Source organism: Cervus elaphus, chromosome 1 (genome assembly GCF_910594005.1).
Source record: "Cervus elaphus chromosome 1, mCerEla1.1, whole genome shotgun sequence".
NCBI classification, from domain to species: Eukaryota; Metazoa; Chordata; class Mammalia; order Artiodactyla; family Cervidae; genus Cervus; species Cervus elaphus.
In genome coordinates, this window is record NC_057815.1 from 29,975,729 (window position 1) to 30,003,684 (window position 27,956).

Genomic DNA, 27,956 nt, shown 5'->3' on the forward strand with positions numbered 1-27,956 from the left:
TTCCCTACTTCTGACTTTACTTTCCAGTCCCATTTGTCTCCAGAACCCCTCTTTTTTTTTTTCTTTTGATTGCTGTTTAGTTGCTAAGTCCTGTCCAACTCTTTCACAACACCATGGACTAGAGCCTACCAGGCTCCTCTGTTCATGGGATATCCCAGACAGGGATACTGGAGTGGGTTGCCATTTCTTTCTCCAGGGGACCTTCCTGACCCAGTGATCAAACCTGAGTTTCCTGCATTGACAGGTGGATTCTGAGCCATCAGCGAAGCCCTCCTGGGATTCCAAGTGTGCATCTAATGTGATAAATCAAGAGTTGAGACAACAGTGAGCCATAACAGCCTTGGGTCATTCTTCCAAGGCAGCGCTATTGGGGTTTCAGTGTCCTCAGCCAGGGGAATACAGTCTGCTTCCTTGCACATCACCAATCAATAACTGTAATTTCCATTTCATAAATTAGGTAATTTCTGAGTAAAGTAAGTGATGCTCAGAAAGGCCTTATGCAGTCACACACCTAAGGTAGGCAAAAAGCAGGCAGTGAGAGTCGTGAATGGCAGAACGCACAGCCTTGCAGGTCAGTGCAGTGAAAGTGCATGCAGGTGAGACAGAAGGGCTGAAAATGGATGTCCTGCCTGCCCACTCGGTGTTCCTTCCATCAAAACTCATGCAGAGAGACAACTCCCAGGGCAGCCACTGACAGGCAGGTGTTAGACTAACTGGCAAACAAGGCCACATCTTGCCATGCAACTTTATGATGGGCTGTTCTCTGCCTCGGGATCCAGAGGTGATTTAGATATTAGCTCAGAAAACAAAGAGCTGAAGATAAAAACATTTTAGTTACGTCAAAAATCAAGAGATGTTTCCAAGGGTTTCACCAGTGTCACTCACACATTTCAAGGGCTGGCCTGAGGCTGCAACTTCCTCCAGGGCTGGAGCTGCAACTCACCAAGAGATCGATACGCATCCTGAATGCCTAGTTCCACTCCCAAAGACACACTCAGAGGGGACGCTGTGGGCTGGTTTCCCTCACAGCACAGACATACAGAATCAACACTTGAGCACTAATAAAGGATCCCCAAATAGTCACTTTCCACTTGGGTCTGCAGGTCCAAGTGTGCTGAGCGCCCAGAGGAGGCATCTGTGCCCACGTGGGTAGCCCTGGTCTCTAAGTTCCTGGAGGTGCCATGGGGGCATTCAGCTAGCAATTCTCTACCTGGGTAATGAACATGACGGCCCATGCTCAGCTCATAAAATATCTCCCCCAAACCACAAGGGACCTTCTCTACCTCATTCGAGAAGAAATCACACAGCCCAAGAAGTGGAGGGCTGACTAACGACAGCGTTCTCTTCTCCTACCTGGTTCACAACCTACCATCCCCAATGGTGCAACAACAACCCTTATTTAGTCCAGTTTTATGGATGCTCCTTTAAAATTTGAGGCTCTCTGCTAAAAATGCTGACTCAAATTTTTGGTAAATTCTAGACAACTCTGAATTCAATGCCCAACATAACTTATGGGCAGAAAGGAAGGTGGTGAGAATCCAGACTAGCAGAGTAGACAGCCTTGCAGGCCAATGCAGCAGAAGTGCATGCAGGCTGGGTGCAGCAGTTGAGGGAAACGACCTGCTCATTCAGACAAGGGTAGAACCTAAGAATTATCATGTGAATTATTGAGCATCTTGACCTAATTTTTAGAGAAAGAGTAAGGCTGTGCACCCACAACAAAGGAAATAAAGCAAGAGAGGTAGGAACTGATAGCCACGGAAAACCATTTCAAACCAAGTGAAATCAGGCTTTAAGCCGGACAAATTTCAATTTGATGGGTGGGCCCACCACTTACTACCACTGTGTCTCTCTCTAAGCCCCAATTCTTCACCTGCAAAATGAGAATAATAATAGTCCTCACTCTCAGGGCTGTTATGAGGATTGCATGTTCTTGTCTGGCCCATGAAACATACCCACTGTTAAAAAGAGCATAAAGTATATGATAAAGTAATGATGCTTTTTCAGTATCATTCTTCAAAGACCTCATAGTACTCTGCTGAACTGATGGACTTTAAAATACTGAATGACTCCCACTTGTTGGGCTCTACTCTGTTTTAAATGTATTGATGTTTTCAACCACAATGAGATGAACGCCCTTGGACCTGGGTCTTCAGGCACTTATACAATGATTTCCCTGAGAAATGTTGAGAACCAGAACTGTGGAACCAAAGCAGAGGTGGTGGTGTTCAATTGCTAAATCGTGTCCAGCTCTTTGTGACCCCATTTGTCCTCATCAGGCACACTTCCCTGTCCATCACCAACTCCTGGAGTTTACTCAAACTCATGTCCACTGAGTCAATGATGCCATCCAACCATCTCATCCTCTGTTGCCCCCTCCTCCTCCTGCCCTCAATCTTTCCCAGCATCAGGGTCTTTTCCAGTGAGTCCTCCAAAGAAGAGGGATAGATTACCAAATTCATTCTCCAGAAATCCTACACCACACCTTGCTCTCCAACTAGCAGTACAGCCACTTTGCAATTATTTTTAACTGGTCCCACTCCCTGGGATGCACCCGTGAACCCCTCAGGACACCCTGCGCTTCTTTCCACTGTGTTTTCCGAGCCTCACCTCTCGGCGGCGGCGGTGGCCGCGGCGCTCATGGCGAAGTGGCGGATGGCGCTCTCCTCCACGTACTTCTGCTCCCATTTGGTCATGTCTGCCTCCAGCGCCAGGATGCGCTCCTCCTTCTCCCTCACGAGTTCCATGAGCGCCGGGGCGTTATACTCCGGCAGGCTGGCCGGCTGGCTGTTGCCGTGTTTCTGGAGAAGCAGAAGAAATAACACCTCGATGCTGAACCGCGCTGGCCAAGGAGACCGCGTGTGGGCAGAGCTCCCCCGGGGAGCGGTTCACGCAGGTCCTGTGGCGCGTGTCACACGCATCCACACGCCCTTGCCTCCTCTCCAGCACAGGTGACCCTAACGGGTGGATCCCCACACCAGTCAACCGCTATGTCCGGTTCCTCTAGCTCATTTAATTCTCCTGGAACTCTACCAAACGCACAATGTGATCCCAATTTTGCAGGCAGGAAAACTAAGCTGTTGAGGGAGCTTGAATGCACTGTTCTGTGTCTCTAAGGCCACTCTTAAGCAGGTTCAGGATTTAAACCAGAAGTCTGTCTGGCTACATCCAGCTTCACCTGTCAGGAAGTGCCTTTGTCCAAGGTCTCCCAGTTGATTTACCCCAAGAGTAAGAACTAGAAAGAAGACTGGGCCTCCAGGTCTAGGGCATTTTCTCCAGAGTTCAAGGAAGTGATTCAGCTGTTTGCTTCCCCTGAGGCTGGGAGTCGTAAGGGAGGCCCAGGAAGTGGGAGTGAGGTGCCCTAAGGCAGTGGTTCTCAACCTTTTTGGCACAGGGACCGGTTTCCTGGAAGACAGCCACAGACTGGGGGTGATGATTTTGGAATGATTCAAGCACATTACATTTATTCATTGTGCACTTTATTTCTCTTATTATTACATCAGCTCCACCTCAGATCATCAGGCATTAGACCCCGGGGCTGGGAACCCCTGCCTTGAGGGCATGCTTGCCCAGCCTCACCACTGTCCGCTGGGAAACAGAAATTAACACCTACCCCACGTGGAAGCCAGGCAATCAAATAGGACAATAACTAGGAAAGCACTTAATACACTTTAAAGGGCTAAACAAAGTGCTACCGGAAAACCTCTGATGCAAGTTAAGCTCATTTCCCAGCCCCTTCTCTCCATCTGGGTCCATAAGAGAGCCGCCTCTCAGTTTCTGCCCAAATCCCTTGTGTTGCATCTCAGGCTGGTGACCTGCTCAGGTTAAGAGCTATTTGAGCAAATACATGTATTTCAACACTCAAGTGTTCAGAGATAGCACAATCTAATGGGTAAGTATGTTGGCCAGAAAAGCATAAGAAGGGTCAGGCAGGCCAGCTTCTGTAGCCCATTCAGCTATTCACCAGATATTTACTAAGCATGCACTCTGTAAAGGGGATATCACAGGGAACAATGCAGAGAAAATCTCTGCCCTCAATGTATTCACCTGGGAGAAATGTCCTAATTAGCTCCTTGATCTTAAGCTGGTCTCTCAGCTGCCCTGGACCTCATTTTGCTCTTCAAGAATATTTCCCCTAGACTTCCCTTGTGGCCCAGTGGATAGGAATCTGCCTGCCAATGCACGGGACACGGGTTCAATTCCTGGTCCTGGGAGATTCCACATGGCGTGGGGCAACTAAGCTAGTGCACCACAACAATTGAGCCTGTGCTCTAGAGCCTGAGAGCCACAGCTACTGACCCCACGTGCTGCAGCTACTGAAGACCACGCGCCTACAGCCTGTGCTCCGCAACAAGAGAAGCCATCCCAACGAGAAGCCCACGCGCTGCAACCAAGAGTGGCCTTCACTCATTGCAACTAGAGAAAGCTGCAGTGAAGATCCAGTGCAACCAAAGCAAAAATGTCAGTACATTTTTTAAAAAAGAATATTTCCCCTTCTCTCTTCTACTTCCTAAGACCACTTGAGCTCTGTTCAAGAAAGAGAAGATTGTGAGTTCTAAAAATTTTAATTTCCCTTCCCTTTTTACCGTTACTCTATTTCACTTTCTCCCAACTTCTAATGATGCTTGAGTACTACACTTTGCCTCCCAAAGTAGAGGGAGATGACTTCTAAAAAAGAATCTGTTCATAGAGAGCTGCTATTTCCTGCTGGTCCTAGCGTCTTGACCTATCTTCCTCTTCCCTCTTCTCAGTCCAGCCACATTTGTCACTTTTTATTTCAGTGGCATTGGAAAAGTTGGAGCAATCTGGGCACCAAAGATGCCTACCCTGGGCGATCAAACGACTCTGAAGGAAATGATGAGAAAAAACAGCAATGACAGTTATTCTTCTTTCATCAGTTGCCAAGTGTCAATCACTGTAAGGATTTTGTGCAGATTCTCTTATTTGTAGTTACAAGAATATGGTAAGTATAATTTATGTCCCCCATTTTAGAGACAAGGAAGTGAAGGCTCAGACAGATTGCTTTTTCAATAGACAAAGGCAGGATTCAGCACTGGTCAGCCTAACCTCAGAGTCCATGGTCTGAACTGATTTACGATTCCGTGCCACTCTGCTCACCTCCAGTCTAACCATCCTTCTGGAAGGTTCCAGAGCACCCTGCAGGAGTAACGGAGCTCCTCTGGGCCTCGGTGTTGTTAGAGGGCTGGGCGGAGAGAGTCAGCAGTGTCTTGGCGTGTGTCTAAAGGCAGAGCCCTTCTGCGGGGTAGTTGATTCAAATGTGCTCCAAGTTGTTCTCTCAATCGTCCTTTCAGAATGACTCTCTATGGGGAAGGTGGGCAGTGTGACCTTATTGCTTTGTTGAAGAGAGAGATGACCGGCAGCTTTATTTCTTTTGTGTAACCTCCGTATGCCTTCTGATGGGGTCAGATAAATACTTCCTTCAGTGGCACTGGGGTGAAGGGGCTGGGTGCAGCGTGGGCTGCCAATATCCTGGGCAGGCAGATGCGTGAGCTCCTCACAGTGAATGAGGTGGAAGCGGGATCAGAGTATGAGTTCCTTGGGTGACCCCGCACTCCAGAGTGGATGCTGGTAATCCCTGGTGGGGGTCAACAGAACTGTGATCGCCACACTTATTCACAGACTCCAGGCAGGAATCGGACCAATCTATATAGTATCTGCCACATGGAACTATTAAAACCCCAAGGTGTTCTGGTGGATTTCTTTGTGACAACACTTTTGCCTTTTCTGGTTATAGAATAACATATGTGAAGTGTTGGTAAGTCGTGTCTGACTCTTTGCGACCCCATGGACTATAGCCTGCCAGGCTTCTCTGTCCATCAATTCTCCAGGCAAGAATACTGGAGTGGGTTGTCATTCCCTTCTCCAGGGGATCTTCCTGACCCAGGGATTGAACCTGGGTCTCCTGCATTGCAGGCAGATTCTTTACTGTCTGAGTCACTAGGGAGTATGCTCACTGAGAAAATGAAGCATTAAAGGAAAAAAATTTTAAAAAATTATCTTTTTAATGAGTAGGGAAAAGTAGGGAAACCCTCAAGTTCCTTTCACAACAGAGGAGACGGATTAACACTCTCATTAAAAAACAACAAAACCCCCCCCTTGTAATATTAATGTAAAGAAATGCTGGGCGGTTCTGCTTAAAGATTGTTTCCCCTTTCTCTGGTCTCATGTCAGCCACACACAGCTGGGGTCTGCTATCCCCTCCAAAGACAAGTCCAAACTGTAAGCTGCATAATACTTGAAGAGTCCCAATTCTGAAACTTTCATCCTCCCGGTGCGTGCATGCAAAGCTAAGTCGCTTCAGTCGTGTCCGACTCTTTGCAACCCACTGGACCCACCAGGCTCCTCTGTCCATGGGATTCTCCATGGAAGAATATTGGAGTGGGTTGCCATGCCCTCCTCCAGGGGATATTCCCAACCCAGGGATGGAACCTGCGTCTCTAACGTCTCCTGCATTGGCAGGTGGCTTCTTTACCACTAGCACCACCCAGGAAGCCCTCTGTCCTCCCCAGGTAGCCTAAATCTGGCAGCTGACTTTATGTACAGTGGGAACGTTGTGTTTGCTGGTCTAAGGAAAAAATTGATGTGACTGTGCAAGGGTCTAAGTGTGCATATGGGAACAGGCCTCTGTGGCAATAGAGATATTTCCAAATAATGTTAATTTCACATTTCTTCTGGATATATAACAAGGATAATGGAGTTGAGTCTGGTTTCTTTCTTTTTTTTTTTTTTTAAGAAAAAGACATCGTGCAAAACTAAATGTTGTTGATAATGTACAGGAAGATATTCTTATACATTTCAGATAAGAAATTGGTACATTTACTTTGTAGAGCAATTTGGCAATATCTAGCGATGTTTAGCATATGCATTTGCTATCCAGAAATTCCATTTTTAGGTATATCCTCTTGGGAAACTCTCACATTCTTTAGCAAGGAGACATGTAAAAAGGCAGCTCATTAGAGTAGTCTATAACAGCAATACCACTGACAAAAATCCCGAGAGTAATCAGTGGGGGAGAGATGGTTGAGAATACATAGAGGAGCTGAAATGAAGAGTCTGGTTTCACGGCACTCAAAATAGAAGATCCAGGGGTAAGTAATTTAACTGTAGGTGTGGGTGGCACACTAACTGGAAAGGAACATTCTTTTTTGTTCTAAGTACTGAGATGTGCCTATTCTGTCAGCCAGGAACTCATAAATACCCACCAGGTGCCAGCACAGTACCGGGCACCAGAGAGCCTACCCTTCAGTTGGGAAGCTTAAGATCTCAATAACTGAGCAACAGAGAACAGCCGAAGGGTGGCCCTGAAATGCTGGGGAATGTGGCACATGTTAGACAGATGGGAAGTCCAAAGACAGACTCACTTCCACCTAAGAAGCCAAGTTGGTGGGGGCCAGGGTGGGCTCCTGAATTTTCTGGGCAATCTTGCCAACACCTCCATCGCCGGCCAAGTACACATGCGCAGAGGGAGCTGTGTGCGCTGCCACGAGAAAGGGCTGAACTGGCCTGAGCATGTGCTTTCAAGCGTTTTCAAGTGTTTCAACCATAACCATTATGCGCTGTCCCCTAGATAATTCCATGGAGCCTTGTCTCGCATTCCCCTGGTTCCAAACTTACAGCACACCCTTCACCAGCTGCACAGAGGGTTCGGCTCACAGCGCTGGCTGATGACATGCCAGGAGTCCCTGACCAGCCTGTAAAGGAGTCTGGCCCAGCTGGAGGATTTCTGCCCTTGTCGAGGCCCACATGGACCCTGGGCTGGGGTGTTTTCATCTGAGCTTCTTCATAGCTGCATTATAGGAACAGCTGCTACCCAGAGAAACAGGGAGCGGCAGAAGGACTAAGCACCTATGGCCAATACTAGCTTTCGGGACTGTCCTGACTCCTTTTGTCCTTGACCTCTGAAAACTCACTGATGGTCATGTCCACCTTATCTCACCCCCATTCTAGGTGCCCCCGACCCTGACTCCCACCATATCTACACTCTTGAAGACGGTAAGAGCCTTCAGGCTGGCCTTCCTGACTTTGACACCTGACCTCCAGCCCTCCTCTGACACCACTGGAGGGCTCCTCCCTTGATCCTATGCGGAGGGAAAAAAGAATCCACTTTCCCAACCTGAGCAAACGCCCTCCACAAACTGGCAGTTGCCTCCTGACCAGCCAGCTCCTTGGGCAGGCTCCCCCGGCTGTGCTGGACTCACCGCGTGTCTCACACCTCTCTCCTCTAGGCACTTAATTCCTCTATCCCTGATGCTTCCCGCAGAATGGCCAACAAGCTCATCTCTCCGAGTCCTACTCCAAGTTGTCTTCTGTGAAGCCGTCTATACTTGCATTCCCCTATGCCCAGCCCCCAGGGGTGACCGCTTGCTTTCTCTAAGGACCTCTGTCCCTCCAAGGGACTGGACCGCCGAGAACAGACGCTCTCACTAGCCCTGAGCTCCCAGCGCAGAGCGCAGCCCGCCGGCAGCAGGCGCTGCCCCGTCCCGCCCCGCCCCGCCCCTCACCTGCTGGGTCCGCAGGGCGTCCAGCTCCCTCTCCAGCCAGGTACGCAGCCGCCGTTCCATCTGCTCGCGCTTCTCACACGCCGACTGCAGCTGGGTCAGGGCCTGCTGCAGCTTCTCGACTTTCTCCACATATGCCTGCTTCTCTCGGAGCTGAGCAGAGTAAAAAGGAGCACGGGATTTAGACAGTGATTCTCGAAGCTGGGGTGGAGGTGAGGGCGGGGGGAGGAGAGAAGGCCAAAGTACCTGGAGATGCTTTCCTTTCCCCACTCCTATACCTAAGCCATGCTGAAACAGAAAAGATTTAGGCCAAGGCCAGCAGTTACACCTAAAACGGCTGGGATGCTCTCAACTGAAGACCCTAAGAGGGCACCGGCTTTCGGTCATTTATACAGCTCCGAGCTCAATCCTTGGTTATTGCTTAGTAATTACAGCTTGTACAGGCATTGGAAATGAGGTTAACAAAGAATTTTTAAGTGTCATGAGTAAATGATTATTCGATAATGTTAACTGAAAAATCTAGAATCAAAAGTTATATACAACATCATCACAACTATGTCTATCATCAATGTATGAAAAAAGGAAATGAAAGCATTAATTGTGTTTACCTGTATAGCAGAATAATAATTTCTCATCTTCTTTACTCTTCTGTATTTTTCAGGTTTTCTATAAGTATCAATTACTACTGTAACAGAGATTGTGTCTGTATGTATATATATGCATGTGTATCCATTTGTGTATAAACATATCTTATTATAGATATTTGGAAGTAACTTTCTCCTAAAGATTTCCAAGCCCTTTACGGATGAATAGCTGACAGCCCTGGAGAGAAGGAAGGGCCTAATGAACATGCAAACCATACAATAACTGAGGAGAGGCAGATTAAGGTAAAAATGATTTATGTAAATGTCATGTCAGGTATGGATTTAGAACCATCAATCAACAGCTTCAAATTCTTACCCTCAGAGTTTGTTTTCTCCCAATTAGGTGTCTGGTCCGTGTTCATAAATTCCAGGCACATTTCTAACTTGCTGGGGATTGGTTGGGGCCAAAAATCAGACTGAGGCATTTATCTGATCTGGTCCTGGGTGAGAAGACACCAGATGCTATTTCCTGTCACTCTGCACCTTGGTGTACAGATACTTGGCAGGTGGTTCAGATCCTGAGTTCAACCCGATTGCACTGGCAAGCTGGAACATGCTAATGATTAAAGTACTTGCTCCCTGCGAAGGTCGGTGTCTGACTTCAGCAGGAAGTCCTGCCGGGACCAATGCCTGTGTCCTAGCCAAAGCCACTGCGATAAAGAAAGGACAGGCTTCTGACCTTTTGCAGGGAGTGCAGACAGCAACAGCCTTTTCCACACCTGCTCTTGGGCTCAGTTTTCCTCTGGCTTTTCATTCACTGTGACTTTGGTTGCTTGAGGACCTACTGACTGCAGAAAACCCTCATCTGATAGAATATCTTGTGAGTACTGTTCATATACCACTTACCATATCCTGGATTGTATACTGTTCTGAGTGTGTAGCCCCTAAAATACTAATATAAGTACCACAAGATCTGTCTCCCTGGGGCAGAGTGCGCAGTATGTCCCCAAGGCTTGGGACAGTACCTGCCATCCAGTTCAGTAAATATTTGTTCAATGAATGAATGAATATTAACTCTAACTAACTGCAGGATTCCTGAAGACATGGTTCTCTCTCATTCACCCTTGTAATAGTCCTAAGCCCAGCAAGGAGTATGTAATGATGAGGGTGATTAGGCATAACAGTAATTAATCACCCAACATTTTGCAAGCACAGCATGCCAAGCCTTGGGCTTTATATGCAGTATCTCATTTAATCCGCCCAGTGACAGTAGAAGGTAAACTCTTACTATCTCGGTTTAACAGATAAGAAAACTGAGGACTGTGTAGGTTAGTCATTCACCCAAGGTCACACAGCTGATTTACCCGTCCTGGGGTCAGGATTCTAACTCATGTGGTCTGCCTTTAACGTCCAAGCACTCAAGCATTGTGGAAAGTTATGGTAAGCCCTCAGTGTGAGCCATCTGAACTGAGTTAACACCCTTCTTTCTTTTTTTTTTTTTAACTGTTCCATACCAACCTTCTGTAGATTGGCAAATTATTAATACATTTGATAATTTCTAAAAGCATGTGCTTCCTCACAGTATAATCTTTCAATGTGACACAAAACATTTTTTTATTTTTCTTTTTTTTTTCATTTATTTTTATTAGTTGGAGGCTAATTACTTTACAATATTGTAGTGGTTTCTGCCATACATTGACATGAATCAGCCATGGATTTACACGTGTTCCCCATCCTGAACCCCCCTCCCACCTCCCTCCCCATCCCATCCCTCTGGGTCTTCCCAGTGCACCAGCCCTGAGCACTTGTCTCATGCATCCAACCTGGGCTGGTGATCTGTTTCACACTTGATGATATACATGTTTCAATGCTATTCTTTCAGATCATCCCACCCTTGCCTTCTCCCATAGAGTCCAAAAGTCTGTTCTATACATCTGTGTCTCTTTTTCTGTCTTGCATATAGGATTATCGTTACCATCTTTCTAAATTCCATATATATGCATTAGTATACTGTATTGAACACCCTTCTTTAATAAGAACAAGGAGGGATACTGGAAGCCAGACACATGAGTCATTTTGGAGAAGTTATGTACAATCAGTCAAGCAAAGATCTTGTATAAATATAATGACAAGGGAAGATCCATAGTGGCGATTATAAAGAACCTGTCTTCAAGGAGTTCACAACTTTGGCTCTGATAGAAATATTAACAGAAAAAGGTTAAAAAATAATCATTTTTCTTCACTCCACACATGGAGATGGGCCCTTGAGAAATGATCTTAGTTATACTGATAATGAGTCCCAGCCTCCATTGCTCAAAGCAGACCTCCTGTCCTTCAGGGGTTAAGGTCACTTTCTGTAGCAAATGTTTTCCTATTCAATGAGCCGCTTGGTGGTGACAGGGAAAGCTCTGGGGCTGTTGCCTAAGATACTCATGCTAGCATTAAAACTGTACATGGGGACATCCCTGGTAGTCCAGTGGTTAAGATGCCACACCTCCACTGCAGGGGGCATGCGTTTGATCCCTGGTTGGGGAACTAAGATCCCACATGACACATGGTGTGGCCAAAAAATGGGGTGGGGGGGGTAGAAAATTAAGTATAAGTTGCTAGGAAAAAACTGTACATAATACTTGTGGGGTTTAACAGGATAGGTCTAATGGACAAAACCCTATTGACTTAAATAAAACGGGAAAAAGTGGAAGCAGTGACAGATTTTATTTTCTTGGGCTCCAAAATCACTGCTGACTGCAGCCATGAAATTAAAAGATGCTTGCTCCCTGGAAGGAAAATTATGACAAACCTAGACAGTGTATTAAAAAGCAGAGACATCACTTTGCCAACAAAGGTCCACATAGTCAAAGCTATGGTTTTTCCAGTAGTTATGTAGATGTGAGAGTTGGACCATAAAGAAGGACAAAGAAGTGATGCTTTTGAATTGTGATGCTACAGAAGACTCTTAAGAATCTCCTGGACTACAAGGAGATCAAACTAGTCAATCCTAAAGGAAATCAACCCTGACTGTTCACTGGAAGGACTGATGCTGAAGCTCCAATACTTTGGCCACCTAATGGGAAGAGCCGATGCACCAGGAAAGACTGATGCTAGGAAAGATTAAAGGCAGGAGGAGAAGAGGGCAGCAGAGGATGAGATGGTTAGACAGCATCACCAACTCAATGGACAGGAATTTGAGCAAACTCTGGGAGATGGTGGAGGACAGAGGAGCCTGGTGTGTTGCAGTCCATGGGGTTGCAAAGAGTCTGACATGACATGACTGAGCAACTGAAAAACAACTACTACTGACTTAACAATCTTTGCCTTTAACTGCTTCAGGCTTGAAGTTGAAGTTTGCTGAGACACTGGAGTCACTTGGCACCAGGAGATGTTTTTGGAAGGAACAGTTTTTCATTTTCAACAAGAATAAAAGCACTTCGATTAGTAACAATACTGCATGCTGTGTGTCAAGCACCAGCTGGGTTCTGGTGGAGGGTATTTCAGTCATGTGTCTCTCTGACTTCCAGTTCCTGCTCTCCACAGCAGGTCTGTTCAGCTCAGCCCCACCACACAGGGGCTTGTGCAGCCGGCTCCTCTGTGCTACGCTATCTACAGCCTGGATCCTGGAACTGGGGCCTCAGGAGTGGCCATTCTCCTTCCCTGGTCAGGCTTAAAGGAAAAGTTCTTCCCTGGTGGCTCAGATGGTAAAGAATCTGCCTGCAAGGTGAGAGGCTGGGGTTCGATCCCTGGATCGGGAAGATCCCCCTGGAGGAGGGCATGGCACTCCAGTATCCACTCCAGTATCCTTGCCTGTAGAATTCCGTGGACAGAGGAGCCTCGTGGGCTACAGTCCTTGGGGTTGCAAAGAGTCAGCCACAACTAAGAGATGAACGCTTTTACTTTCTACTTCTCAAAAGTTCACCTAAAGGCTTGATTTCATCAAAAAAGCACTAAGCCCATAATGCTTGAGCAGCATCAATATTTCCTGGACTGGAGGGGCGGGAAGGGTGGTGGTCATTGCTAACTGAGCCAACTTCTAAAAACCGGAGACAGGTTTGCAGAACACCACTCCTACCCCACCCAGTCAGAAGACTGAGCCTTTTTTATGCACGAGAGAACCCAAAGACACAACACTTGAACTGTTTTCTTAATTGAGTCTCTTTTCTCCACAAGCACCAGTGGTTCCCAGTCCTTCCATTTATTTCCAGCCCCTGGACACCTGCCAGGCAATGGGCGGCAGCCTGGGTTTATCGCTGAGATTGGGCTCTTTGCTGACGGTATTCACCACTGCCTCTCATCTTTTGCCCGACTCTGGGGTGAATCAGCTCTGCTTTTACTCATTTTTATTTGAGAGGTCACCCACATTGCTCCCCTGGAGTTGGCTCTGGTTAAAGTTGCTGGGTTAGGAAACGGACATGGAGGCCCTTGGGGCTCTGGGCACCACCCCCTGTACCCCCCGATCCTCCCGCGGGCTCACCTCCTCTTCCAGCTTGATGACCCTGGCCTGGGCGTTGCTCAGAGCCTGGTCTAGGATCTCGATGTGTCTCCGGTGGTCCTCACTCGCGGTCCGCACGGCCGCCAACTCCATCTCTAACTTCTCCTTTTCCTTCAGGAATTCCTTGTCTAGGAGGGAGACAGAAACAAAACGAGCTCTATCAGAAAGCACTCCCCGTCTGGGCTCCCCGCCAGTCTACATCTGGCAAGGATTAGGAGTTGAAAAACATGCACAAAGTGGAGGGTGGAATTACTGCTTCTGCTTCTTGTTCATAGGGGTGCTGTGTAAGGCAAGGATTTTCTCAAAAACCACTGTTAACTCTAGATGTATTCCAGGTCACAGCTCCAGAGACAAATAGCACACACAGATCTAGTGAGTCCATATTCTCAGGGGTTCACTTCTGCACAACATTTGCTTTAAGGCTTCAAATTAACCTTGGGCCTATGATTTCCTTTTCGGCTCACAAGCTCTCCCACTCCTAACTTCTAAACCAGTGATGGAAAGGCAGGCAATACTAATGATAACACTAACACTCCCATTCACTGAAAAATAAACCCTGGTCCAGGAGGTTCAGTTTTCGCTCTGAGGCCAGGCAGCAGAGGGGAGCTTCAACCCAGGCCTCCAATCTGTGGCTGGGTCCTCTTCCACATAACCCAGCTTCACCTTTTCTCTTGGTTCTGCTCACGAGAGGAAAGATGAAGTGCTCTGGATGTGTGCAAACAGCCTTCCTCTTCTCCGCTGATGCTGTAACTGAGGGTGATCACCATCTCTCTGGAGGTGGCAAGCAAAGGGTGCCTCCCACTTGCCGCTTCCACCTGGCCCTCCCGTAGCCTCATCCACCGTTTGAGAAGCAGGCAGGGCCCATTGTGTCAGGAGGTCAGTATTATCTACTGAAAACATCTCTCCTGTTACAAAGCAATGCAGACATACCTTGGAGATACTGTGGGTTCTATTCCAGACCACCATAATAAAGCAAGTCACATAAATTTTTTTGGTTTCCCAGTGCATATAAAAGTTATGGGCTCCCCAGATGGCACTATTGGTAAGGAGCCTGCCTGCCCATGCAGGAGATGTGAGAGACGCAGATTTGATCCCTGGGTCCGGAAGATCTTAGATTATACTGTAGTCTACTAAGCACGCAACGGGCTTCCCAGTGGATAAAGAATCCTCCTGCAATGCAGGAGACACAGGTGATGCGGGTTCAACACCAGGGTTGGGAGGATCCCCTGGAGAAGGGCAGGGCAACCCAATCTGGTATTTTTGCCTGGAGAACCCCATGGACAGAAGAGCCTGTCGGGCTAAAGTCCACAGGATCCCAAAGAGTCAGACACAACTGAAGCAGCTGAGAAACAGCACGAGCGTGCAGTAATAGCACTATGACTAAAATATAATCTTCATACTGTAATTAAAATATACTTTATTGCTAAAAAGGCCAAAACAAAACAGTACTGTCAAAGATCATTGATCACGTCACCATGACAAGTATGATAATAATGAAAAAGTCTGTGATATTGTGAGAATCACCAAAACATATCATAGGGACTGGAGTAGACACTTTTGGAAAAATGGCACCAAGAGACTTGCTCAATGCAGGTAACTACAAACCTTTAATTTGGAAAAAAAAACAAAAAAACAAAAAGGCAACAAAACAAAGTGCAATAAAATGAGACATGCCTGTATATTTTATTTTCAAAGTAAATTAGAATATTTAGATACGTTGATTATAATATGGAGAAACCTGAATGGACTTAATGTGTAAAAGTAAGGGATTGGTTAAATAAAGTACAGTAAACCCTACAATAGATAGGATGCTGCCATTAAAACTAAATAAGAGAATATTAGTGATGAGGAAAAAATCTTCATTATTGAAAAAAGGTGATGACAAAACTCTGTGCACACTCTTCCATATTTGTAGAAAATAGGGCATTTAACAGCAATAACAGTAGTTACAAATTGACTTCTCCATACATGGGATTTTTAAAAGTATCTTTGATATCAATTTCTCCTTTAAATGATTTCTTCTCTGCAATCACTCTCTGTGCTTTTTCATTCTTTTAACTTTACTGAGGCTTTCAATGACCAAGTCAAAGATCTCTCTTGGTAAATGTCACACAGCACCTGAAATTATGTTGCTCATTTTCAAATATCTTTTGATATTGATTTCTAACATAATTCTACAGTGATAAGAGAACAGACTCTGTACGATTGCAATATCTTTAGACCATCAAATTTTTGCACCTTGTTTTATGTCCCTGGATATGTTCCAGTATCTCCTGATTTATAGTCTATGGGAACTTGAATAGAATTTGTATCCTACTGTTGTATGAAAAATATATAAATTTTAATTATGTTGAATTGTTTCATAGTGCTTTTCAGGTCCACTATATTCTACCTCTCTATATTCATTCTATTGGGCTTCCCTTGTGGCTTAGATGGTAAAGCATCTGCCTGCAATGCAAGAGACCTGGGTTCAATCCCTGGGTTGGGAAGATGCCCTGGTGAAGGAAATGGCAATCCACTCCAGTACTCTTGCCTGGAAAATCCTATGGATGGAGGAGCCTGGTAGGCTACAGTCCATGGGGTTGCAAAGAGTCAGACATGACTGAGCGACTTCACTTTTCACTTTCATTACTTTTGGAGAGTTTGACACTGAAACTCCAACTAAAAATCTTAATTTATCTACTTAAAAAATAATTGTAATACATAGTGGAACTATATGTAACCTTGTTCTGTATTTTCCAAGTCTCCTGTAAATGTGTTATCAACTTTCATAATTTAAAAAATAAAAAAGAGTGGAAAAAAAAAGAAATTGATTTCTCTGTGCCCACACCACTCAAATGCCCCATACTGGTCATCTAGTCCTCCTAGCAAACCAAACTGAAACACTAAGAACCAAAGTCTGAAAGCTGTACAAGCTTGTGATAGTGGTTTCATTCATTCATGATTTCCTTGGATAGCCACTCATTCATTCAGCAGAGTCATCAAACATCAAGGACTGTTCTTACAGGCACTGAAGCAGTAGAAGGAATGCTGCTCGTAAGAAGAAGGGAAAATGTGGTTCTGAATATAGGGCAAAGACATTTTAGGGCTGTTTATTGTTGTTAATCTGCTCTGTTGTGCCCAACTCTTTGAGACCCCATGGACTACAACACGCCAGGCCTCCCTGTCCATCACCAACTCCTGGAGTCTACTCAAACTCATGTCCATCGAATCGGTGATGCCATCCAACCATCTGATCCTCTGCTGTCCCCTTCTCTTCCTGCCATCAATCTTTCCCAGCATCAGGGTCTTTTCCAATGAGTCAGCTCTTCGCATCAGGTGGCCAAAGTATTGGAGTTTCAAATTCAGCATCAGTCCTTCCAATGAATATTCAGGACTGATTTCCTTTAGGATTAAGTGGTTTGATCTCCTTGTAAAGGGACTCTCAAAAGTCTTCACCAACACCACAGTTCAAGAGCATCAATCTTTCGGCTAATACTCAGTAAACAACTCACAATTTTAAAGCCAGGAGAAATCACAGGAAATATCCCCATCCAGTTCCGCCCCCTTTGCTTAACGCATGAGGAAAGGGAAGCCCCGGAGCGAAGGCACTTGCCCAGTGTGCCCGTCAGCTGGGGCAGAGCCAGGACAAAGGCCGGTCTCCTGATGGCTGCTGTGATGTCCTTCCTGCCTGACTGCACTGCCCTTGCCCTGTGAGCTTATGTCAAGGGAATCAGCATGCAATGGAACAGCTTTGGATGGATAGAATGAACGAGCAGACTTGTAAAGAGAGCACTGGCTGTGATGGCGAGAAACAATGGCGTGTCTCGGAAACAAAGTGAGGCCACCAAGATCCTGACCCTGAAGAGAGCATTACTTTTGGGCTCTCATATCCCACTGCAATGACCAACTGCCTTCTCCCTTCTCCCTTTCAGTGGCCATGAGATGTTACTTCCCAGTGCATGCAGGAGGCCTAAACAAATGGGCCAGAAGCTCTGGGCATCCCCACCCACAGCCTCGGGCGGACCAGAGCATTTCACGCCTTCTGTGCAAAATTACTGACATTTGAGCACTAGGTCCCTGGGTTGGACAACATCTGAACAGGCATGGTGCACATTGGCCTTGTCCAGGCTCTGGAGGGCACCCAGGGGTTAGTTTCTCAGCAGGCAGACTTGGAGATGAACCACCTAAGTTCAGAGTTTCTGCCTTGTTATCAACCTAAGCTTAATAGTTTCTGTCTTTGTTGAGGGCAAAGACACATCAGGTTTGACCAAAGGCAAAGTCTAGAAGCCACAACTAGAGCTTCTTACAGTTTGCAAGTCGATGCTCACAAACACTGCTGTGTCACAGTGACAACTATGACAACTCCTTAGATTTCTGGATTAGTGAATACCCCTCCTCTCCCCCGCAACACATACAATTGCAGCTTGTGCTATTCCCTTGATTGGCAGTATCAAACTGTGGATATGGAACGGACTTCAGCATCTGAAAGAACTGGATTCAAATCCCAGGTTCACCACTCTCCAGCTCTGAGGCCTTGGGCGAGGTATAACCTCTTTGAGTCTCAGTGCCCTCATCTATCAAACGGGAAAGATAAAAGCTACATCGCGGAACTGTTGTGATGATTCTGTTGACTAAGATGATGCAGATAAAGACTAAAAGGACAGAAATAGATAGATCTTTATCTCTTTAGGTCATTACTGACTCTGTGAGCCTAGACCACTGCCGGGCTCAGTAAACGCTGTTGAATGAATAAATGAATGAACGAATCTCTCAGTTCAGTTCAGTTCAGTCACTCAGTTGTGTCCAACTCTTTGCAACCCCATGAATCGCAGCACGCCAGGCCTCCCTGTCCATCACCAACTCCCGGAGTTTACTCAAACTCAAGCCCATCAAGTCAGTGATGCCATCCAGCCATCTCATCCTCTGTCGTCCCCTTCTCCTCCTGCTTCCAATCCCTCCCAGCATCAGGGTCTTTTCCAATGAGTCAACTCTTCACATGAGGTGGCCAAAGTATTGGAGTTTCAGCTTCAGCATCAGTCCTTCCAATGAACACCCAGGACTGATCTCCTTTAGGATGGACTGGTTGGATCTCCTTGCAGTCCAAGGGACTCTCAAGAGTCTTCAACACCACAGCTCAAAAGCATCAATTCTTCGGCACTCAGCTTTCTTCACAGTCCAACTCTCACATCCATACATGACCACTGGAAAAACCATAGCCTTGACCAGACGGACCTTTGTTGACAAAGTAATGTCTCTGCTTTTTAATATGCTATCTAGGTTGGTCATAACTTTCCTTCCAAGGAGTAAGCGTCTTTTAATTTCATGGCTGCAGCGACCATCTGCAGTGATTTTGGAGCCCAGAAAAATAAAGTCTGACACTGTTTCTACTGTCTCCCCATTTATTTCCCATGAGGTGATGGGACCAGATGCCATGATCTTAGTTTTCTGAATGTTAAGCTTTAAACCAACTTTTTCACTCTCCTCTTTCACTTTCATCAAGAGGCTTTTCAGTTCCTCTTCACTCTCTGCCATAAGGGTGGTGTCATCTGCATACCTGAGGTTATTGATATTTCTCCAGGCAGTCTTGAATCCAGCTTGTGCTTCTTCCAGCCCAGCGTTTCTCATGATGTACTCTGCATATAAGTTAAATAAGCAGGGTGACAATATATAGCCTTGACGTACTCCTTTTCCTATTTGGAACCAGTCAGTTGTTCCATGTCCAGTTCTAACTGTTGCTTCCTGACCTGCATTCAGGTTTCTCAAGAGGCAGGTCAGGTGGTCTGGTATTCCCATCTCTTTCAGAATTTTCCAAAGTTTATTATGATCCACACAGTCGAAGGCTTTGGCGTAGTCAATAAAGCAGAAATAGATGTTTTTCTGGAACTCTCTTGCTTTTTCGATGATACAGCGGATGGTGGCAATTGGATCTCTGGTTCCTCTGCCTCTTCTAAAACCAGCTTGTACATCTGGAAGTTCTCGGTTCACGTATTGCTGAAGCCTGGCTTGGAGAATTGAGCATTACTTTACTAGCATGTGAGATGAGTGCAATTGTGTGGTAGTTTGAGCGTTCTTTGGGATTGCCTTTCTTAGGGATTGGAATGAAAACTGACCTTCTCCAATCCTGTGGCCACTGCTGAGTTTTCCCAATTTGCTGGCATATTGAGTGCAGCACTTTCACAACATCATCTTTCAGGATTTGAAACAGCTCAACTGGAATTCCATCACATCCACTAGCTTTGTTCGTAGTGATGCTTCCTAAGGCTCACTTGACTTCACATTCCAGGATGTCTGGCTCTAGGTGAATGATCACACCATCGCGATTATCTGGGTCGTGAGGATCTTTTTTGTACAGTTCTTCTATGTATTCTTGCCACCTCTTCTTAATATCTTCTGCTTCTGTTAGGTCCATACCATTTCTGTCCTTTATCGAACCCATCTTTGCCTGAAATGTTCCCTTGATATCTCTAATTTTCTTGAAGAGATCTCTAGTCTTTCCCATTCTGTTGTTTTCCTCTATTTCTTTGCATTGATCGCTGAGGAAGGCTTTCTTACCTCTCCTGGCTATTCTCTGGAACTCTGCATTCAAATGGGAATATCTTTCCTTTTCTCCTTTGCTTTTTGCTTCTCTTCTTTTCACAGCTATTTGTAAAGCCTCCTCAGACAACCATTTTGCCTTTTTGCATTTCTTTTCCATGGGGATGAATGAATCTCTACTGGGTGCCAATTTCATTGCCAACAGTACAATAAATGGCAGCTCTTGTCAGCAGTTAGCATTTGGTCTCCTTGGGATCTCCTGACAGCCTTTGCTATGCAGCGGTCCACTTCACCTCTGAAGCCACCACTCGCCAGATGGCTGGTACTGACCTTGAAGGTCTCTGGCTCCCTTCTCTGCCCAGGGTCCCTGAATCTCACAGTTGGCGCATCAGGACAAAGATGTGGGTACTGGGCGGAATCTGCATTAGCTCTGGAATTCCTGGGTTCAGACATCTCTGCCCTGAGTTTGATGACCTTAAACTTCAGACTGAAGTAATGTTAGTGTCATTCACACTGGCTCAGAACTCCTTGTCCATTGACAGGAAGTAGTGCTCTCTCATTTTAAAAATAATGTCCATGACAACTCGTGTTTGTGAATGGCTACTGTGTCCCAGGAATAGTGACTTGCATTATTCCCTTTAGTTATTCCATTCATGATCTCTCCTTTCAAATTACTCTACGAGGGAGGCATTGTTATGATTCCCATTTTCCAGTGAAGGATAAGTAACATGCCCACAGAGGTGATGCTTGTCAGTGGGAGAGCCAGAACCCTCATCACACCTCTTTAATGCATGTTCACAGGCAAAGTGCCACATGCCTCCACTGTACAAGCATGAGGGATGAAGACCCCTGGAACGACAGAACCGGAGGTGTGGGAGAGCATCATCGCTACCCAGCTCATCATGGCACAGGTTTAAGTATGTCACGGGTCATATCATCATCTCAATATACAGCGAGTGATACTACACGTGTATCTTTTTGCAAATATTAATTATCTGCTATGTGGAGGATTCAGAGTACTGGACAAAAGCATGAACCTTTTTTTTTAAAATTAACTTTTAATGGAGCTTAGTTGTCTTATGATTTTTTTTTAAACACTTAAAACTTTTTATGTTGTATTGGGGTATAGCCAGTTAGCAATGTTGTGGTAAAGAGTAAAGGAACTCAGCCATACATATATATGTATCCATTTCCCCCCAAATCCCACTCCCATCCAGGCTGCCACATAACATTGAACAGAGTTCCATGTGCTATTCAATAGGATTTTTTTGGTTATCCATTTTAAATGTAGCAGTGTATTCATGACCTTCCCAAAGTCTCTGGCTATCCCTTCCTCTCCGGCAGCCATAAGTTCGTTTTCTAAGTCTGTGAGTCTCTTTCTGTTTTGTAAATAAGCTTATCTACATCATTTCTTTTACATTCCACATATAAGAGATACCATATGATATTTCTTTTTCTCTGATTTGCTTCACTCAGTATGACACTGTAGGTCCATCCATGTTGCTGCAAATGGCATTATTTCATTCTTTTCAGTGGCTGAGTAATATTCCATTGTAAACAGGTATTACATCTTCTTTATCCATTCCTGTCAATGGACACTTAGGTAAACAGTAAACAGTATGTTTACTGGTAAACAGTGCTGCAATGAACACTGGGGTGCACGTATCCTTTCGGATCATGTTTTTCTCCAGGTATAAAAGCATGAATCTAGAATCCTGTACAGTTTTGTGACTCAGAGTAAATGAACATCTTTGTGCCTCAGTTTCCTTGCCTTTAAGGTAAGGATCCTACTCACCTACTCACCAACAGTACCTATTTCAACATGCATATAGCACATGTCAACTATGACATGCTATGGCTATTCTTCTTGTCCAAAAAGTGTGATAAATTCTCGGGCTACAAGGTGAGTAGGCCAGAGCACCCTGCTCTTAGTCGGGTGGGAAGAGAGGCAGGGACACAGGCAAAGGCCCTGGGACCAGCTGCTCTAAGAGATGCTGGCGCAGGTTCTATGACAACTCAGGGAGGACCCCTGCCTCAGGCCCAGGGTAGGAGGAAGAGGGGGTGTCAAGGCAGTGAGCCTATGTGGTGGGGTCACTGTGCCCCTTAATCCCCTGGAGACACAGAGACGAGGTATGTCAGGGCCATCTGAAAAAGTCATCTCTTGGGAGATGCCAAGGGTGAGTCCTGTAAGTGAAACCTTCTCACAGGAAGGTCCCTCCAGTTTATTAGCGAAGGCCCTCAGGATGGAGCTCGAGAAAGACCAGCCTCACACTGAACTTCTGGTCGAGCTCCAAGGTATATACTGAGAATTCTTAGAACAGGCAAGTTGACACAAGGGAACTCATGCCCAGAATGGTCTGTTTACTCAGTGGATATGAATTACCCTCGACTGTGTGGAGTGGGGCGTTGTTTAGCCTGATGGCTCCGGTCCCATTTACACAGAGCATGCCTGCTAGCACACTGTTGACTCTGGAAACCACAGCGATGGCATGGGCTCTGTAGCTGGCCGACCCGGTACGATTCTGGCACCTTCACAGGCTGGCTCAGTTTGGACACGTGACTTCCCCTGTGCAGACTCCATCTCCTCCGATGCAACTAAGAAAACCAATTTTGCAGGAATGTTGTGAGGATTAAAACGATGACCTAGGTGGCTTTAGTGGTAAAGAACCCACGTAGGAGACATAAGAGCCATGGGTTCGCTCTCTGTGTCGGGAAGATCCCTGGAGGAGGGCATGGCAACCCACTCCAGTATTCTTACCTGGAGAATCCCAAGGACAGAGGAGCCTGGCAGGCTACAGTCCACAGGGTCGCACAGAGTCGGCCATGACTGAGTGACTTAGCACATAAAATACCTACCGTGGGGCTTGGCACTTAACAGACACCTCACCCCACCCCTCCAGGTTGTCACAGAGCACGAGGCTGGGCATCCTGTGTTAGATAGCAGCTTCCCACTCGCTATCTATTTAACATATGGCCAGTCAGTTAGTCAGTTCAGTCACTCAGTCGTGTCCGACTCTTTGCGACCCCATGGGCTGCAGCATGCCAGGCCTCCCTGTCCATCACCAACTCTTGGAGTTTACTCAAACTCATGTCCATTGAGTTGGTGATGCCATCCAACCATCTCATCCTCTGTCATCCCCTTCTCCTCCTGCCTTCAATCTTTCCCAGCATCAGGGTCTTTTCAAATGAGTCAGTTCTTCGTATCAGGTGGCCAAAGTATTGGAGTTTCAGCTTCAGCATCAGTCCTTCCAATGAATATTCAGGACTGATTTCCTTTAGGATGGACTGGCTGGATCTCCTTGCAGTCCAAGCAACTCTCAAAAGTCTTCTCACAGCACCAACTTCAAAAGCATCAATTCTTCAGCGCTCAGCTTTCCTTATGGTCCAACTCTCACATCCATACATGACTACTGGGAAAACCATAGCTTTCACTAGACAGACCTTTGTTAGTAAAGTAATGTCTCTGCTTTTTAATATACTGTCTAGGTTGTCATAGCTTTTCTTCCAAGGAGAAAGTGTCTTTTAATTTCATGACTGCAGTCACCATCTGCAGTGATTTTGGAGCCCCCCAAAAATAAAATCTGTCACTGTTTCCACTGTCTCCCCATCTATTTGCCATAAAGTGATGAGACTGGATGCCATGATCTTAGTTTTCTGAATGTTGAGTTTTAAGCCAACTTTTTCACTCTCCTCTTTCACTTTCATAAAATTTAACATATGGCAGTGTATATTATATGCTTCAATGCTACTCTCTCAATTTGTCCCACTCTCTCCTTCCCCTGCTGGATCCATCAGTCTTTTCTCTATGTCTGTGTTTCTATTCCTGCCTTGTAAATAAGTTCATCAATACCATTTTTCTAGACTCCTTATATATGCATTAAAATATAATATTTGTTTTTCTCTTTCTGACTTACTTCACTTTGTATAACAGGCTTTAGATTCATCCATCCCACTAGAACAGACTCAAATCCGTTCCTTTTAAAGGCTGAGTAATATTCCACTGTATATATGTGCCACAGCTTCTTTATTCATTCATCCATTGATGGACATCTAGGCTGCTTTCAGGTCCTGGCTATTGTAAATAGTGCTGCAATGAACACTGGGATACCTGTGTCTTTTTCAGTTATGGTTTTCTCACAGAGTATCCTCAGTAGTGGGATTGCTGGGTCATATGGTAGTTTTTTTCCCCTAATTTTTTAAGGAATCTCCATACTGTTCTCCATAGTGACTGCATCAATTTACATTCCCACAGCTGTGCAAGAGGGTTCCCTTTTCTCCACAGCCTCTCCAGCATTTATTGCTTGTAGATTTTTTGGATGATGGCCATTCTGATCAGTGTGAGCAAATACCTCATTGTGGTTTTGATTTGCATTTCTCTAATAAATGTGCTGCTGGTTTTTAATGCAGAGCTCCAACTTACGGCTGGAGCTGATGAAGGGAGCAAAGCTACAACCTGACCCTTCTCAAGCAGGAATTAATTTTCTAGGCCTTTCTTTTTTAAAATTTATTTATTTTTAATTGAAGGATAATTGCTTTACAATATTGTGCTGTTTTCTTCATAACATGAATCAGCCACAGGTACACATATATTCCCTCCCTCTTAAGCCTCCCTCCCACCTCCCACCCCTTCCCACCTCTCTAGGTTGTTAGAGGCCTTTCTTGATATAAAGGTTTTTTGAGAAGTTTTCCCCTAAGCCCAATATAGCTGGAGGGACAGTGGACTCTGGCTACCACCAGCCTGACCAAGGGGTGACTAATTCACTAGAATGCTTGGAAGGCAGAAGAGAGGTCCCTTTCCAAATATCACATGATGTAATTTATATGTGGAATCTAAAAAAAAAAAAAGAAAGATACAAAAGAACTTATTTATAAAACAGAAACAGAGTCACAGACATAGAAAACAAACTTATGGTTATCAAAGGGGATGGTGCTTGTGTGTGGGGAGGAGATATTAAAAAATTAGGAGTTTGGGATTAACACATGCACACTACTGTGTATAAAATAGATAACCAACAAGGATGGACTGTATTGCCCAGGAATATACTCAATATCTTACAATAACCTATAATGAAAAAGAATCTGAAAAGGATGATGTATATATATCATATATACATATACACACACACATATATTTATGTATGTATATACATAAAGTTGAATCACTTTGCTGTACACTTGAAACTGATACAAAGTTGTAAATTAACTCTATACCCATCTATATAAAGAGACAAGTACATCTTTACCTGTAGACAGCTGTCACAGTGGCTGCTCAGACAACTCTCCACTGGAAAAATGTCTACCATGGCCCCTGTTTCGCAGGGCTAAATTCTGAGCAGCTGCGTCTGCATGACAAAGCCCTTCTCATTCCCCAACCCCACTCTCCATGTGACAGGAGCAAACCTGAAGGGCCCCGGGACCCGAGCCAGGCCAAGCGAATCATCTTGTCTGGAACTGCATGAGGGGGCGCCTGGGTGAGGGGGTGCTGACACAGACCGGCAGCCCAGCTCTGAGGCCAGGGACCACATCGCGCATGTGCCTCGGACAGAGCGCGCACACACAGAGGGCGAAGAATCAAGCAGACGGCGAGGCCATGGTGAGAAGGGAAGAGAGAAAGGGAAGTCCCCCCAAACCATCTGCCTTTGGGTTCTCACAGACAGGCCGGCCTGGGCCCCTGGCCCCTGTGAAGCGTGTCTGCACATCTCGCCTAGGGCCTCCTTCACATACAAAAATACTAAAAAACAAAACAAAAAAAAACCAAATCCAACAATAATAGTTCTCTTACCCAGGGCTAAAAACCTTTCTTTCTGTAAAAATAAAATCTTTCTTTTTGTAACCAAAAGGTCACTAACACACTTGCTGTTTTTTCTTTACACCTCTGTTCCCTCCTCCACCACAAAAGGACTTGGATTGCAAGGAGATCCAACCAGTCCATTCTAAAGGAAATCAGTCCTGAGTGTTCACTGAAAGGACTGGTGCTGAAGCTGAAACTCCAATACTTTGGCCACCTGATGCAAAGAACTGACTCGCTGGAAAAGACCCTGATGCTGGGAAAGACTGAAGGCAAGAGGAGAAGGGGATGACAGAGGATGAGATGGTTGGATGGCATCACCAACTCAATGGACATGAATCTGAGTAAGCTCCGGGAACTGGTGATGGACAGGGAGGCCTGACATCCTGCAGTCCATGGGGTCGCAAAGCGTTGGACACAACTGAGAGACTGAACTGAACTGATTTCTTCCTCCACCAACAAAGGACCTGGTAGTAATGTCTCAGGACAGGCTGCCCAGGACTCATGGCACCAATTCTGGTAACTGGACACTGCTCCACCATGCTGATAAAATGGACTCCTTCTTCTGGAAAGACATCTGAATAATTATTTGCCTTATTATCCCTTCCTAAAATGTCCCCTCCTGTTTCAGGATCCTTTGGCCATATCCTGGCACCGTACCTTGTAATTCTGAGCAGACGTGGCAGAGGAGCCTATTCCAAGGGTCGGCTATGATTCACGGAATAACTGGAGAGTCAGATCCACTTTCAAGTCCTCTCTACTGGGGTTATGAGAGTGGAAAGACAAGAGGAAGGTACTCCAAGTACTTCACTATAAGCCAAGCTATTTAGCTTCATTCTGCCTCAAAGATATTCTCTTAATGCCCTCGGAAGCTACTTCTTCCATCTGCCCTCACTCCCTCACTCCAGTTTGAAAGCCACACTGACACATCCAGAAAATATAATCCAAACAGAGCACTGTTTACAGCAGGTAAGAGCAATCTGTTCACAGGAGGTTTATCTGATGCAAAACATCTAGAGATGATCTACCTTTAAAAGTCACACTCATTCATTCAGAAATGCAAAAGTGACAGAATACAAATATCCTCCTGGTTTGGCTTTTTGCTGTCTTTGTAAAATGGGCTGATAAAAGTTTTTCAGGTAAGGAAGCTTATTATCTCAGACCAGGCTGTTGGGCTCCCTGCCATCCTCGTACGCGCATGCGTGTTGCCATGGTTCCCGGAGACAGGGGTTGTGAGTGGGCGGCTAAATAGGTCTGTGAACAAACACAGAACACTCTAGCCGGGGTTTGTTTTAAATGGCTGAGAGTGAACTGTTTCAAAATGAATTCTGTAATAAGAAAGATTAAGGACCAAACTGTTCTGCAGAGTCCTGGGAGGAGGAGGAGGAGGGGGAGGGGAGAAAAGGGATGCTGGCTCAGATAGGAAGGAAGGGGCTCCTGACAAATGCGCCCCTGTCCTAACCAGAAACCTGTTTCGGCTTCGTGCGTTTTACACTCAGGGCTTCCAGATAAGCGTTCTTTTCTTCTTTCTTTATTTTGGCCGCACCACTCAGCATGGGGGATCTCAGTTCCTCCACCAGGGATCAAACTTGCACCCCCCTGCAATGGGAGCATGGAGTCTTAACCACTGGGCCACCAGAGAAGTCCCCGGATACAGTCTCTTTAAATAAGACCTCTGAGGTTGAAAGCCAGTAGTTCAGACATTACAAGGGAAACACAGATTTGTGGAAATGCCTGCTGTTAAAAGGTAGGGAAGACACTTGGAGAAATGAATCAATGAATCAAGGGATAGTGAGGCAAAGCCTTAAGCGTGAAGGATTCATTCAGTCTTCATTGCCCAAAGTTGAAAATAGAAATTTTTCCCTTTTACAAATGGAGAAGGAAATGGCAACCCACTCCAGTACTCTTCCCTGGGAAATCCCATGGACAGAGGCACCTGGTGGACTACAGCCCATGGGGTCGCAAAGAGGTGGACACAGCTTAGCGACTCAACAGCAGCAGCATGGCAGCAAGATTACTCTAACACACAAATCAGCTTTCAGGCCCACAGTGAAGGCTACACG

General features: G+C 45.7%; 1 protein-coding gene across 5 annotated transcripts in view; it reads right to left on the minus strand.

Annotated features, from left to right (window-relative positions):
• AMOTL1 (angiomotin like 1) overlaps window positions 1-27,956 on the minus strand; it is a 215,191-nt gene that overhangs the window by 18,752 nt on the left and 168,483 nt on the right. For all 5 annotated transcript variants that reach the window (XM_043898070.1, XM_043898076.1, XM_043898093.1 and 2 more), the window contains 3 exons: window positions 13,572-13,717; window positions 8,523-8,672; window positions 2,611-2,801 (listed from right to left, as the gene is read on the minus strand). In XM_043898070.1, the coding sequence (XP_043754005.1) occupies window positions 2,611-2,801; window positions 8,523-8,672; window positions 13,572-13,717 (487 nt within the window). The remainder of the gene's footprint in view (window positions 1-2,610; window positions 2,802-8,522; window positions 8,673-13,571; window positions 13,718-27,956) is intronic.